Here is a 14,997-nt window from a genome sequence, read left to right as displayed (position 1 = left end):
ATGTCAGAGAAATTACTGCCTGTATTCTCTTTTAGAATTTTTGTGGTTTCAGGTCTCACATTTAGATCTTTAATCCATTTTGAGGGTTTTTTGTGTGTATGGTGTGATAAAGGGGTCCAGTTTTCCTTTTTTGCATGTAACTGTCCAGTTTTTTTTTAGCACCATTTATTGAAGACACTGTCTTTTCCCCATTGCATATTCTTGCCTCCTTTGTCATAGATTGTTTAAGCATTAAAGTGTGGGTTTATTTCTGGGCTCTCTATTCTGTTCTATTTAAACTATGTGTCTTTTTTGTGCCAGTAACATATTGTTTTGATTAATACAGCTTTGTAGTATGTCTTAAAATCTGGTATTGTGATACCTCCAGTTTTGTTTTTTTTTTCTTGGGATTGCTTTGGAAATTCGGGGTCTTTTGTGGTTCCATACAAATTTTAAGATTATTTGTTCTAGATTTGTGAAAAATGTTGTTGGTATTTTGATAGGGATTGCACTGAATTGCTTTGGGTAATATGGACATTTTAATAATGTTTGTTCTTCCAATCCATGAGCATGGAATATCTTTCCATTTGTTTGTGTCTTCAGTTTCTTTCATCAGTGTTTTATAGTTTCTGGAGTACAGTCTTTCACCTCTTTGGTAAAGCTTATTTCTAAGATTCTTTTTGGTGCAATCATAAGTGGTATTGTTTTCTTAATTTCTCTTTCTGCTACTTTATTATTAGTGTTAGAAACACTACTGATTTCTGGGTATTAATTTTGTATACTACAACTTTACTGAATTCATTTATTACTTCTAGTAGTTTTTTGTTGGGGTCTTTAGGATTTTTTTATGTATAGTATCATGTCATCTGCCAATGGTGATGGTTTAACTTCTTTGCCATTATGGATGCCTCATTTCTTTTTCTTGTCTTATTATGGCTAGGACTTCTAGTACTGTGTTGAATAAAAGTGGCAAGAGTAGACATCCTTTTCTTATTCCTGATCTTAGAGAGAAAGCTCTCAGTTTTCACCACTGAAAGTGATGTTAGCTGTGGGTTTTTCATATATGGCCATTAAAATGCTGAGGTATGTTCCCTCTAACCCCACTTTGTTGAAGGTTTTTATCATGAGTAGATGTTGCCCAATTTTTGTACTAGTTATCTAATTGTATTGACTGATACTGCCAGAACAATATTAAATAATTTCATGATAGCAGACATCTTTTTCTTAATTTGAACTTTAAAGGAGTGACTCCATTAGGTTAAATCAGGTAATTGCCCTTTTCGTAGGTGAAAAAAAGTCAAATATCGGCAATTTCATATTGTTCAATTTAATGATATTTCTCCATAAAGCATGATTTTTGAAAACTCATACATACAAGATGTTAAGGATGAATCCATATCTTTCTCTCCTATTTTTTCAGTAACAATTTATTGAACACCTACTATAGGTCAGGTACTGTTCTAGATTATGGGGATATAGTAGTTTTTATGGAGCTTATATTCAAGTTGGCAGAGACAGGCAATAAGTAAGTCCCTAAATTTTAGATGATAGCTAGTGCAAAGAATAAAACTAAAATGGGGATGGGTGGATGTAGATTAACTGGAGGAAGAAAAGGTTACTATTTTTTAGATACGATGATTGGGGTAAAACCTCTGCTTTGTGATTTTTGACTTGAATGAAATGAAGGAGTGAGCCATGTCGATATCCAAGGGAAGAGCATCCCATGCAAATAAAACACCATACAAAGACCAGAGGTATGTTCATCTCTAATAGATGCTGAATTTTATTGGATTCATTTATTGTATTTCTGTGAAAGTGATCATACGACTTTTCTACTTTGATCAGTGAATATGATGAAGTATATTATTGGATTTCCTCATATTGAATTATCCTTGCATCTTTGGTATGACCCTCACATGGTTATGGTTTCTTCTTTGTCCTGTGTCAGACTGGCTTCAGAAAAATTTTGTATGCTTTTCTGTATATACTCTCAAACTGTTTTGAATACCATTAAATCTATCTACTTTGTAAAGATTTGCTAGAATTCACCCGTGAAACAGTCAGAACCTGGTGCTTTTGTGGAGGAGAGGGTAAATAGTGATTTCTTAATTTCTCTGTTTTCCATCCCCTTATGGTAAATACTCTGTTTGGATTTTCCAACTCTCCTGAGTCTGCTCAGTAATTAATATTTCCTGGGGATTCATTCATCCAGATTTTCAGCTTTCTTTAAATAGAATTACTTGAAGCAGAAGTTCTTTTTTTATCGGTGAGCATTAACAAAAGGTATTTTCCTGCATTATAGGCAATTTAGTTATATTTACAGTTGAATAATGTGCTAGCTTAAGTATCAGCTCTGCCGAATGGGGAGAACGGGTAATGTCATGTCTTTTACCCTGCATGCGAGGAGACTGAAGCTTGCAGTCGACAGTGAGTGCGGCTAGCACTGTACTTCGCTCTCTCTGTCCCTCATTCAGTGAGCTTTTCAGAGGCCTGCGCTCTCTGTGAATATATGCCCTGCTGCTGCTTTTTCCTCCCATCTCCTTCCTTCCACCCAACTTTGTCACCTTCCATTTATTGCATACTAACTAAGTTCATGGCACTGGCTGTGGCATATGATTTGTTAGCCAGGATTGCAGTGCTATTTCTCCTGCGTTCACCTGCTAGAGTATACTGTTTACTGCCAAGTGGCAAAGTCTTCGAAGGGAAGCTAATATTTAAAAGGATCTTTTCGTAAAGGTCACTGTAATTGAGAATGTGTGTCTGGTTGTTTTTCTTCACTGCAATTGACTTGTGTCAGTGATGAAATGAAGATTTACTGTATCTCACTTTCTCACAGAAAAGCCCAATTAGACATTACATAAATCTCCCTGCTTGCACATGACATATACTCACCTTTGTTCTCCAGTGATGCTAACGGAGAGTCTTTAAACACTTTACCTGTGCCGATTGAGGACTCGAGTTTCATTCCTGGCACTAGCAGTGTAATAGCCATGGAAGTTTTAAAACACAGCAGGATCACAGAGGCCTCTTGTTCAGCCACACATGGTCAGATTGAATTACAGTTTCTTGTTAAAAGAAGTGGCTGTGGAGGGAGGAAAGAGGAGCTGGCTGGAGAGTGGGCAGGATATAGATCCAGAATGCTATTAGCTTACACATCAGACAGAGATGGACGTGTGTGGGAGCCTGGCCCCTGGCCAGCAGCCTGCCAGCCTGACAGCTCTGTCAGCCATGGTCACTTTTCTTGCCAGATAAGCTGCCATTATTGCTGGTTCCATCGATTTAGTTTTCAGTGTGCGTGTCTTGTCAGATACAGGATGCTTGGATATATGTGTGTGTATTAAAATATCATTCCCATCTATAAAGGATCCATTTAAAGTCATGTTGAATTAGTAGGCAGTATTTAAAGAGGTCATTCTTTGAATGAGTAAAGGTTTGTATATTATTTTTGCCAAGAAGAGACATAAGCCCACAGAGGAACATGTTAACTTTTTTCCTGAGTTATATTTAGGTGACTGATCGTCCCTGTCCACCATATTCCTGTGTAGAGGCCAGCATTTCTCAGAGTGGTTTTGTGGACTGCCTCGTGTCAGAATCCAGGGTGGGAGTAGGGGGTTAAAAATGCAGATTTCTGGACTGCACCTCAGACCAACTGAGATTCTGTGAGCTTGGAGCTGGAAATCTGCAACTTAAGAAGTTTCCCAGGTGATTATTTTGTGCACTAAAGTAAACCACAAATAAACCACAAATGATTTACCCCTAGAAAATTAAAATGTACAGAATAGATTATGCTGAAGAAACAGATTATTTACATAACAAATAATTTCCCCCAGTATTTTTTTTCATAACAAGATGCTGTGTTGTATTTAATATAGAAATTATTTTACCAAGTGTATTATGCTACATACAACTTTTTGAAAACATACTTTTTATATGAAGTGAGGAATACGTGATAGCCAAAGCAAAGGGTATAATAATAATAATAATAATGACACTTTTATTATACTTACACTGTGCCAGCCTTGTTTAAGAACTTTATATATATTATTCATTTAATCTTCACAACAGCCCTGTGAAGGAAGCGGTATTATTGTCCCCATTTTACAGATGAGGAAGTTGAGGCTTGTAACTTGACTAAAGCCACGCAGGTAGCAGGCGGCAGAATTGGGATTTGAATGCAGGCAGTCTGGCTTCGGAGTCAAGCTTCTGCTCTTGACGACTACAGTGTACTGCTTCTCATCACAAAGCAGCTGGTGGCAGTTTTTTAAAAAATTGAAGTACTAGTGAAGCTGAAAGAGCTACCGTGTGAGCCAGCACGGCAGAGCCGAACGCTAGACTAAGAATCAGAAGTTCCGGGGTGTCGTTCCGCCGTGCGCTTTGTTGACCTGGCCGGAGGCTGTTTCCGGTGTGTGAATGTGTGGAGAGAGCGGGGCTACGGTCACGGGAACACCGGCTTCTGTGGCTGGGCGGCCGCAGGCCTGTGTACTCTCCAAAGATTTTATCCTTCTAACTTGTTTAACCATTTGGTGATAAGGCAGGTAATGGTGTGATTTTAGAGGGTTCTTTTTGTTTTCCTTTTCTCTTTCTCTTTTTGTTTCCCATTTCCACAGGTTTCATGTTTGTCCCCCTTTCTGCCCTCACCCAGGCTTTGAACTCACACACCCGGCATTATGAGTTAGTGTGCCCTCTTTAATGAGTCCGAGATATGTTTATCTATTTTCCAAAATATTATGTGTTCATTTTTTGAAGAAAATAGAACATTCTTTATCTAGAAACATCATGTTGCATCTCATCTTCCTATTCATCCCTAATATTTAAAAAAAAAATTATCTTTGATTAGCTCTTCACCAGAAAGAAGGGCCCATTTCAAATGGAATCTTTTGGTCAAGCCCTTTATTTAATCTTAATAATTCTGCAATTGTGATGACTGGGTCACAGTTCATCTGGACCACATTCATTCTAACAGGGTTAACAAGTGTGTCAGATTGTCAGGTCATGGCTATAATTGACTTTGGCTTTGAGGTTTTCCTTCATAATAAACAATGGGCCCTGAGCCAAAAAAGCTTGTGGTTTATATTCACATACTGATGATTGAATATTACAAGTGATTTCTCCTCATACTCATTCTGTGACCCTGGAACTGGCTTTATGCTTTTTGAATGAATCATATCAGAAGAATATCCATAATTAAAAAGAATGTGACCTGTGCACTTTCCATTGCAGCTGAAAACATTCTGAGATTGTTCTGTGGCCTGAGCACTAGGAAGGGAGTGTAGAAGGCCTAGGTTAGAGCTTAGTCAGAAGAGAGAAGACAGCCCTGCTGACAGTTTGAATCTGTCGCACAAACAGTGCACCCCAGAAATGTCCTCATACAATATTGCAGGGGGAATCTTTATTCATTACTGACTATTCTACGTAAAATTCCTCTGGATGGAAACACTGAAGGTGGGACTCAGTTTTTGTTGGGCTTCTGACATTTTTCCATTAACACACAGTTGCTGGGAAAGACTCGCTTTGTACAAATACGTCTGAGAATTCAGTTTAAAAAATGTCCCAAGGGGAAAATTATTCAGCAAGTAGTATCATCTAAATAGAATTGATAGATTTGAGAAAGACATTTGCTTAAACTTTTATCTTTGCTTCATGAAATATTAACTATTAGCAAATGCAGAGTTTACTGAAGCTAAAACAAAATGAAACAAAAAACCTTTCGGCCCTTCTCTGATTAGTTAATGGTTCATAACAATAACTATGTTGATATGTAATCTGTTCTTTTCTTGGTAATTCTAGTAAACAAGTTGACATATATAGTCAAGTGAAAAATGTTTACTATTCACCAAGTGAGTTAATCAAACTGGAAAACACGTTTCACAACCAGCCTTCTGTAAGTTTAAGTTTTCAGTTAACACTTAGAAAAATGGGTCAGTGTGGGCCATAAACCAGTAAATTAGATAGTCTGGATAAAGCTGATTTCAATAAGGTGGGTTACTCTTTTGGTCCTCAGTGAGGTTTACCGTGTCCCTACTGACCTGTTGAGCAACCGCGGTGATTATACCCTTGGCTGAATGGAATGTTCCCCTTACCTCGTTTTCCTTCAGGTCAGTCTCTTTATAGGCTTTGTTTTGGGCAACTGACATAAATCTTCCATGAGGCTGGCAGTTTGAGTTGGCAACTTCCTGTCACTTGAGAAAGCAGGTATAGAATCCTGGAGGAACTGATTAAATAGACGGGAATGGGTCAGAAAAGGAAATACTTTTTTCTCAAGGTGGTGAAATAGATCTCTTGCTCATTTTTTATTTATATGTGTTATTTCCTAAGTTCAGTTATTTCCATGTGTTCAGTGCCCATTTGGTTTGGTTTGTTTTTCTCTTCCTTATGGAAGCACCCAACAAAGTCTGTGTTACAGTCAGTGTGCAAATTCTGTTTCTTCAAGCAGCCCAGAAAGGAATCCACTTTTGTGGCCGGTGACAATGTTAATAGAGACTTGGAGTATTTTGTTGTTGTTTATTTGTTGGTTTCCTATTGGTTTTAAAAGCAGGGACTTCTGGACTAACTTTTAAGTGTTTTCAAATCCATTAGCATTTTTTTTTTTTTTTTTGCATGTGTCATTTTACTCCTGCTTGGCATTGTTGATTTATTTTTATAGTAGTTATCTATGTCAAGGGCAAATAAGGCCATCCCCCAGGGAAGAAATCTTTTGGTTCTATTCCTAACTCTGCCTGATCATCTCTGTTTCTCATTGTCTTAAAAAGTAGTGACTGAAGAAATCCATTTTAAATGCCCTAGATAATCTGAATTTAGTTTTTTTTTGGGGGGGGGGTGGTTCTCATATATGAGTTTCCAAATTGTTTCAAAAGAATAACTGCTGGAAATAAATTTAAAAATAACAGTTGCTGAAAAGAAAGAATAGCTGCAAGATTTAAAGCTGTAATTCTCTTACTTTGCTTCTGTAAAACGCTGGCATTCTCTAGACTAGACAGAGATGTTCAGTGTACGCAAGTCAAATGCCCTTTTTGGAGGAACCTGGTCTTTATTCAGCAAACCACACATAGCTCTTATGGAAGGCTCTGGATGGTGCCGTGAGAACGTTGGTATTGGGGGCAGGATGGATTGGAACACAGGAAACTTCTCTCTGTGGGCTACATGTCCCTTTACCTGCTCATGCCTCACTCCCAGGGATTAAAGACTGCTCTTTGAGGGGTGGGCCTGTGAGAGTACGGCCTCAAAGCCCATTCTTTCACCCAGTCTTCAGTGGCATCATCTAGGGCCGGCTTCTTCCAAGGTGAGAAGTACTTTCCTACAGTTAAAGGAAGCTCGTCAGGTGTCAAAGTTGATGTTAAGAAGACAGACTCTTACTCCACAGCCTGGTTTCAGAGCCCTGCTTTACTTCTTTCTTTCCCCAGCTGGGAGGGAAGGTGTTCCCACAGGTGCTGTTCAGTGCACTCTACCAACCGGTGCTCATGAGGGAAGTGTAGGAACTGAGAGTAAGCATGCAGGAAATTGTAGAGCAATTTGATACATTTTTGGAATCTAATTAAAATTTGGATTTGCACTTTGCAGTCTTTTTATTTTTCTAGAAATATAGTATTTGTCTGCAAGGGATTGGAAATTAGAAAACAAAGCCTGGCCTTGCACCACAGATGGTTTGAGAAGCGCTGCTCTAGGCAGGGCCCCAGATTGGAGGCTAAGGCCTTCTCCAGGGTGCCTCCTATTTATTCTAGTAGCAGGTTCATTATTCCTTATTCCCAAGTCCAAGAGTCTGGTTCTTCTTTTTTTAATAAAAAAATTTTTTTTAATGTTGGTAAAATATACATAACCTAAAATTTACCCTCTTAACCATTTTTAAGTGTACATTTCAGTCCTGTTAAGTACATTCACTTTGTTGTGCAGCCAATCTTCAGAACTCTTTTCATCTTGCCAAACTAAAACTCTATACTCACTAAACAAGAGCTTTTCCTTTCCTCCTCTATCTAGTCCCTGGCAACCACCATTCTGCTTTCTGTTCTCATGGGTATGACTCTCTTGGTACTGTATATAAGTGGAATGACACAATATATGTCTTTTTGTGACTGGCCTATTTCACTTAGCATAATGTCCTTAAGGTTCATCTATGTAGCATTTGCCAGAATTTCTTTCCCTTTTAAGGCTGAATAATATTTCATTGTACGTATCACCACATTTTGTTTATCTGTTCTTCTATCCACGATACTTAGGTTGCTTCTACCTTCTGACTAGTCTAAGTAATGTTGCATTGAACATGGGTGTACAAATATTTCTTTAAGACCCCACTTTCAGTTCTTTTGGGCATATTTCCTGAAGTGGAATTGCTAGATCACATGGTAATTTTATTTTTAATTTTTTGAGGAACTACTGTGTTGTTTTTCATAGAGGCTGCACCATTTTACATTCCTACCATCACTGCTCAAGGGTTCCAGTTTCCCCACATCCTGGCCAATACTTGGTATTTTGTTTGGGTTTTGTTTGTTTGTTTTTTGTTTGATAGTAGCCATCCTGGTGGGTGTGAGGTGTTATCTCATTGTGGTTTTGATCTGCATTTCCTTAATGCTTAGCAATATTGAGCATCTTTTTATGTGCTTGTTAGTCTTTTGCTGTCTTCTTTGGAGAAATATCTATTGAAGTCCTTTGCCCTGTTTTTAAATGGTTGTTTGGGGGTTTTTTGTTGTTGTTGTTTTTGTTGTTATTGTTGAGTTGTAGGAGTTCTTTATATATTCTAGGTATTAATCCCTTACAAAATATATGATTAGCAAATATTTTCTCCCTTTTCATAGGTTGCCTTTTCAGTCTGTTGATTGTATCCATTGATACACAGGTTTTAAATTTGATGTAGTTCAATTTACCTGGGGTTTTTATGTGCTTATGCTTTTGGTGTCTTACCAAAGAAATCATTGCCATATCCAATGTCATAAAGCTTTTCCATGGTATTTTTACAGTTTTTGCTCTAGGTTTAGGTCTTTGATCCATTTTGAGTTAATTTTTGCATATGGTATAAGGTAAGGGTCCAGTTTTATTTACTGCTTTTGGTACAATTTTGCCAGCACCATTTTTTGAAAGGAGCCTACTTCTTACACTCAGGTATTCCCTACCTGGCCAATAAAATGAAAGACAAAGTGGTAAACAAGCACTGCTGGGAAAATTTGGACACTAGCTTCTCCTTGGGGGAAGGAGAGCCTGGCTGTTTGAAAGCTAACTGTCATGATTTCATGTTGCATATACATAATATGGTTATTTTACTGGTAATATTGTTATTAGTTCAAAAACTGAAATTTAAAATACTAAATTTCGTGGAGTTCCTCAAAGAGACCATTCTACCTTCCAAACAAATTCGTATCCCCTAAGTTAAGATACCTGGAGAGGACAAAGGAAACTGTTGTGATCTGGTAATTCAGTCTGACAGCCTAAGTGATTCTGATGTAAAAGTTTACTCAGTGAATTTTTCTGAGTTTAGGGCTGGGGGGAAGAGTTATCTCCTTTGAAAACTAATACATTTCCTTTGTCTTTGTCTTGACTACTAGGAAATTGAGTGTTGTATTATTATGTTTACCCTTCTCCTTATTCGTTTTGATTTTCTTTATAAGTCCATTTTATTGAGGTATAATTTATGTATAATAAAATGCAAAATGCACCCATTTCAAGTCTTGACAAATGTATACACCTGTGTAATCACTTCAGTCAAGATGATGGAACATTTCCATCCCCCCCAAAACATTCCCCATGCCTCCTCACAATCATTTTACTCCCTTTCTGCCCTCTGTGAAATAGTTCCATTCATTCTGTGCCCTTCCAGTTAGCCACCAACTTGCAAAAAATACTTTTGGGAAGTAGGTACAATATGAGAGCAATTACTTAAATGAAATAACCTTTTTAAACTGTAGGTTCTGTTCTTCCTGTGATCTGTCATTTAATTTCTTTTTTTATTTCCAAAAAAACACCATTAAAATTTCTTAGTACTTAAGTCTCATTGCAACTAACATCGATGAGCTGGTGTCTTTTTTTTTTTTAATTTAATTTTATTATGTTAGTCACCATACAATATATCATTAGGGTTTTTTTTTTTTTTTTTTTTTGGTTTTTTGATGTAGTGATCCACAATTCGAGCTGGTGTCTTAGGATGCATTGCCAGATATGGTTACAAGACCATGTTATTTTTTTCTCTTTAGAAATTAAACATCTAATTCAAAGGATTTTTAAACCACATTGTTCCCATATTGGTTTGTCCATACCTCAGCAGTCCACATATTTGCCAGAAGATGAAATATGTAATGAGCACCAGTTGCCCTACTGTTGCATGTTAGAGAGCTGGCGTTGGGGGAAGAGGAGCAGGGGTGCTTTCTAGTAACTCAGCAACTCATGACCTATGAAAATCTGCAGCTGTTTTTGGAAATGTTAGAGCTATGACCTGTTCGTAGATGTCATAACAGTGTCTTGAAGTGACAAGAATTTCAACTGACTGGATTGTGTATGGGGACACCATGGGCTGCAGGTAGGTGTGTGGGTCACTAGAGAGACAGGAGTTTTGACTAACCTATGCATGAGGAATTCCAGTACATGGCTTGCATCAGAGCACCATCAGGGTGAATGTGGATGGTTTATACTTCTTCCCAGGATAATAAAGAGACAGCAACAAGTAACATAAGGTTTTAACCCTGTTTTCACTTGTCAAAGAAAAGGAATGGTTGTTGTCATTCTTTTAACATTCTGGAATTACCTTGATATAATGAATTGAATTCAAGATGAAGATGTGAGTTAAAATATATCTTTAGATATAGGGCTTTAATATTTCCTCGTAATGTGTGCAGCCACTCTGGAAAACAGTAATGGAGGAGGTTCCTTAAAAAGTTAAAAACAGAACTACCCTACAATCCAGCAATTGTACTACTAGGTATTTACTCAAAGGATACAAAAATACAGATTCGAAGGGACACATGCACCCTAATGCTCATAGCAGCATTATCAATAATAGCCAAACTATGGAAAGAGCCCAAATGTCCATTGACTGATGAATGGATAAAGAAGATGTGGTATATATATATATATATATATATATATATATATAATGGAATATTACTCAGCCATCAGAAAGAATGAAATCTTGCCATTTGCAATGACGTGGATGGAGCTAGAGAGTATTACGCTAAGTGACCTAAGTCAGTCAGAGAAAGACAGATACCATATGATTTCACTCATATGTGGAATTTAAGAAACAAAACAGATGAACCTATGAGAAAGGAAAAAAAAGGAGAGGGCAAACCATAAGAGACTCCTAACGATAGAGAACAAACTGAGGGTTAATGGAGGGGGGTGGGGGGATGGGCTAAATGGGTGATGGGCATTAAGGAGCACACTTGTTGTGATGAGCACTGAGTGTTATATGTAAGTGATGAATTACTAAATTCTCCTGAAACCAAAAAAATAAGAAAGCTTTCAAAAAGTATTTCCTCATAATGTGATAGAGCTGTTTTTAAAAGGGAATCAGCAGTAGCATAACCAAAAGGAGCATAAATTATAACCATTTCACATATTCTTGAAATTATTTTCTGTGTGAATGGTGTAAAAAGAAAAGTCATTGAACCAGGTATGTTTACAAAGCCCAGAACATCCTAATGCAAAGATCGCTTTTGAGGCACCATGTGCCAATATTACAACAATGGTAGTCAGTGATGCATCCTAAAATGCTTGACATTTCCGTGCACTGAACTGGGTTTTGGGGTGGAGAGAATGTCCCATCTGTTTGTTTTGTTGTTTTATTTTTGCTGGCAGTGCTCAAGTTACTCTGTATGTTATCTATCATTTTAGACTCATTAAATAAGAAAGCAATTATCTCAAATTCTCCTGTTCATGTGCACCATAATCACATGTATTTGGACTACTTAATTCTAGGAACAATGCAGAGAGCTGTAAATAAAGATCATGTGTGTTCTTGCATGGTGACTATAATTTGGACTCCCAAACAGTCCTAATTAGCCTGAGTTTGAACTAGAGGATGGTTATGAATATACAAGATTTTACTGAATTTGATGTATTTTCATTTTATTTAAGAAAAGGACAGCATACAGTCTGCCACAGAGGGAAATCTTTAAGAGAATCTTTGGCTCTTTTGATGAACAAAATTAAATTTCTGTTATCCTTTTCTTTGCCAGAAGTTTAATGATTCATATTTAATAATTGAGATGTAGTTGATCCCCAGATGTGCTTCCACTTGATGAAAGTAGCAAAGTCTAATCTAATAAACACTTGCTGACTAAATTTTTCCTCTTTTCATTAACTTTCTTTTAGGACTCAACCCAAAACCATGTTTGCCCAAGTTGAATCTGATGATGAGGAAGCAAAGAATGAGCCAGAATGGAAAAAGCGTAAAATTTGAAGACTCTCACATGAGAGCTGTTTGCATGAGGGGGAATGATATTGGACAGTTGTTTTGTTTTGTTTTTTAAATGAAATAAAAAATACATTTTTATGAACACCTTTTGTAGTTTGCATTATTGAACCTTTCAAAAGATTGGTAGCTACCCTTCACTAAAATTGTGCTTATATTTTCTTAACTACAACTATGAATCTGTATTATAAATAAATAAGAAACAGATTCTTAGCCTATTACCAAGTAGTTTAGGAACTTTATTCAACAATTAATTGGTCTTGTACAGGTTCTTATAACGTTGAGGGAGGGAAATGTACATTGAAATGGACATGTGTCTTGAGCAATTCTAGGAGCATAATATGGAAGTAGACATCAAAAAGTTTCATATTTCTGTATAATTTCACAATAGTTGTTTACATGATTATAAATAATTAGGCTGAGCTCAGGCTTTAAAAGCATTGCTGTACTAGGAAAGAAGAACATGTATCTGATTATCCTTAAAGAGCAGAATACAGTGTTTAGGATTTAGGAAGCAGGCTTTGAAGTCAGACCCATGTGGGTTCAAACCTTGGCCCTGCTCTTTACTGTCTAGGTCACCTTGGGAGTTATTAAACTTCTGTCTTCTAGCCTCAGATGATGATAGCACCACCCTCATAGGTTTGTTACAGGATTAGATGAGATATTCCTTGGATAGCGTTTGGTATAGTACCTGGCATGTAATGAATATATACCATTTCCATTTTAAAATAGAGCTAATGATACCTACTTTGCCGGATTTTTATCACTGTTAAATTGGAAAAATATGGAAATGTTTTGTACCGATAATTAGAAGACATTAAAACATTGTTCTAAAAGACCGTTGTGCTTTTGTGGCTAGAAAACTAAAACAAAAGTTGGCAGTTTGCCCAAAGTAATAATGAGTCAATAGAATAAAATTCTGTGGACTGCTTTCACACAGACCTGGGGTAATAATATTGCATGTCAAATAGTCCCCACTAGAAAATTCAGGAATTTTTAATCCTCTTGCCTTTTTCCCTCCTGCTCTCATTTGTCCTGGTGAATTAAATAATTCTAAAAATGAGTGATGACCCAAAATGTGTGTTGGAAGGTTGCAGGCCTCACATATGCACCCCCTCCCAAAAAATCTTTTTTACCAAGATCACAGGTACACAGCCTTCCTGCCCCTGCAGTTCTGGGGTGGGTGGCAGTGGGCATTCCTCTATAAATAAATCCTAAAATCTTTCATTCTTGTCATCTACTCTCTGTCCTTTTCCTCTTCCAGCCCCATCTTCATGCTATTCCCCTTCCCTCATCACTTAGCTTATAGGTAATAAGAACTAACTTTTGCTATGTGCCTAACTTTCTGATGGCTTCTATTCTGAGTTCTTTACCTGCAATAGCTCATTTAATCTTCACAAAAAAACCCATGAGTAGGTAAAATTGCTAAACCCATTTTACAGACAAAAGAGATTCAAGAAGTCAATCTATCTGAGATTATAGTTAGGGAAGGCTATACGAAGACACCCAAGATTTCTAAGCATCAGTAATTAACAAACTGCTCCAAGTTTCCTATTTCTGTTGAAATATACTTCATCCAAAATCAATTACAGACCAATATTTTGTTCCAAGTGCTTAGGATTTGTAAATTTACGGTTTCTTGGATAAAATTTACTGAAAGCATTTTGTGTTTTTTTCCTGTCTTAACATAAATATTGCACCATATGGAAGTATTCGTCTTGCACAGCCAAAAGTTGTCGCGGAGGGTTGGAGGGAGGAATAAAAACTTGATCATAGTGGTCTTGGCGGAGCCTGCTATGATGTAAGGGGAGAGAAAGACAGAATTAGCACGAAGATGATTTTCTCATTGTTACCCACAACACAAGTGGCCCTTTTCAGGCTTGAGATGATTATCTCACTTGAGAATTTGATACAAAATTATTTTTCCACACAAGATTGGCAAAAGACACATAGGATTTCCATATCAATTTTGGTGAGTGAGGACCTCAGAACCAGGACTGGACGAATAGTGGGTGCTCATTGGACCTGTAGTCCCATCACGAGGGTAGAATCTCCAGTTGGTATTCCCCAGGCCCTCACACTCCCCATGCCCCTCGGGCCTCATTATCTTACCCCATACAACGTTACATTCCCTATCTCGGTCAACTGCATTTGTATTTGCTCAAATAAGGGACCTGGAAGTCATAATAATGACTCTTCCCTTACCCCCCCACCACCTCATGTAATCATTTGCCAGTTTCCATCCATGCCATCTGCTCACCATCTTCTATTTGACCTTCACCTCTTTCCCTGCTGCCCCTGCTAGAATTTAGTCCCTCTTAGCCCTCACCAGGACCTCCCAGGAGCCTCCCTCCCAACTAATCTCCCTGTTTTTCATTTGGTCTTCATCAAATCCATCTTTTATTCTGCCATCAGACTTAGCTTTCTAAAACTAAAACCCATCATTTCACCCCTCTGCGTAGAGCCTTTCGGAGCATCTGTGTCAGTAGTTTGAACCCATTTGTGTGGCGCTTAGGATGCCCACATTTGGCCTCTCCCCGTCTTTCCGGCTTTAACTCCTACTGATCTTGCACATGCTTCTCAGTTCCAGCAACTCTGAATCTGGGAAGTACCAGGTGCTTTGCACC

At 37.6% G+C, this 14,997-nt stretch overlaps 1 protein-coding gene across 3 annotated transcripts in view; it reads left to right on the top strand.

The window, feature by feature from the left end:
* The window catches only part of WDR70 (WD repeat domain 70), a 305,870-nt gene extending 293,413 nt beyond the window's left edge, over nucleotides 1-12,457 (top strand). For 2 of the 3 annotated variants that reach the window (XM_044916945.1, XM_021696297.2), the window contains exon 18: nucleotides 12,271-12,449. In XM_044916945.1, coding sequence (XP_044772880.1) covers nucleotides 12,271-12,358 — 88 coding nt within the window. In that variant the 3' untranslated portion in view covers nucleotides 12,359-12,449. Of the gene's footprint in view, nucleotides 1-12,270 lie in introns of all 3 variants that reach the window. The other variant, XM_044916946.1, reaches the window with a different exon arrangement.
* Nucleotides 12,458-14,997: the final 2,540 nt, after the last annotated feature.

Source organism: Neomonachus schauinslandi, chromosome 7, assembly GCF_002201575.2.
Source record: "Neomonachus schauinslandi chromosome 7, ASM220157v2, whole genome shotgun sequence".
In the NCBI taxonomy this organism is placed as follows: Eukaryota; Metazoa; Chordata; class Mammalia; order Carnivora; family Phocidae; genus Neomonachus; species Neomonachus schauinslandi.
Note: the sequence above shows the minus strand (reverse complement) of the source record. Positions and strands in the feature narration are given on the sequence as shown.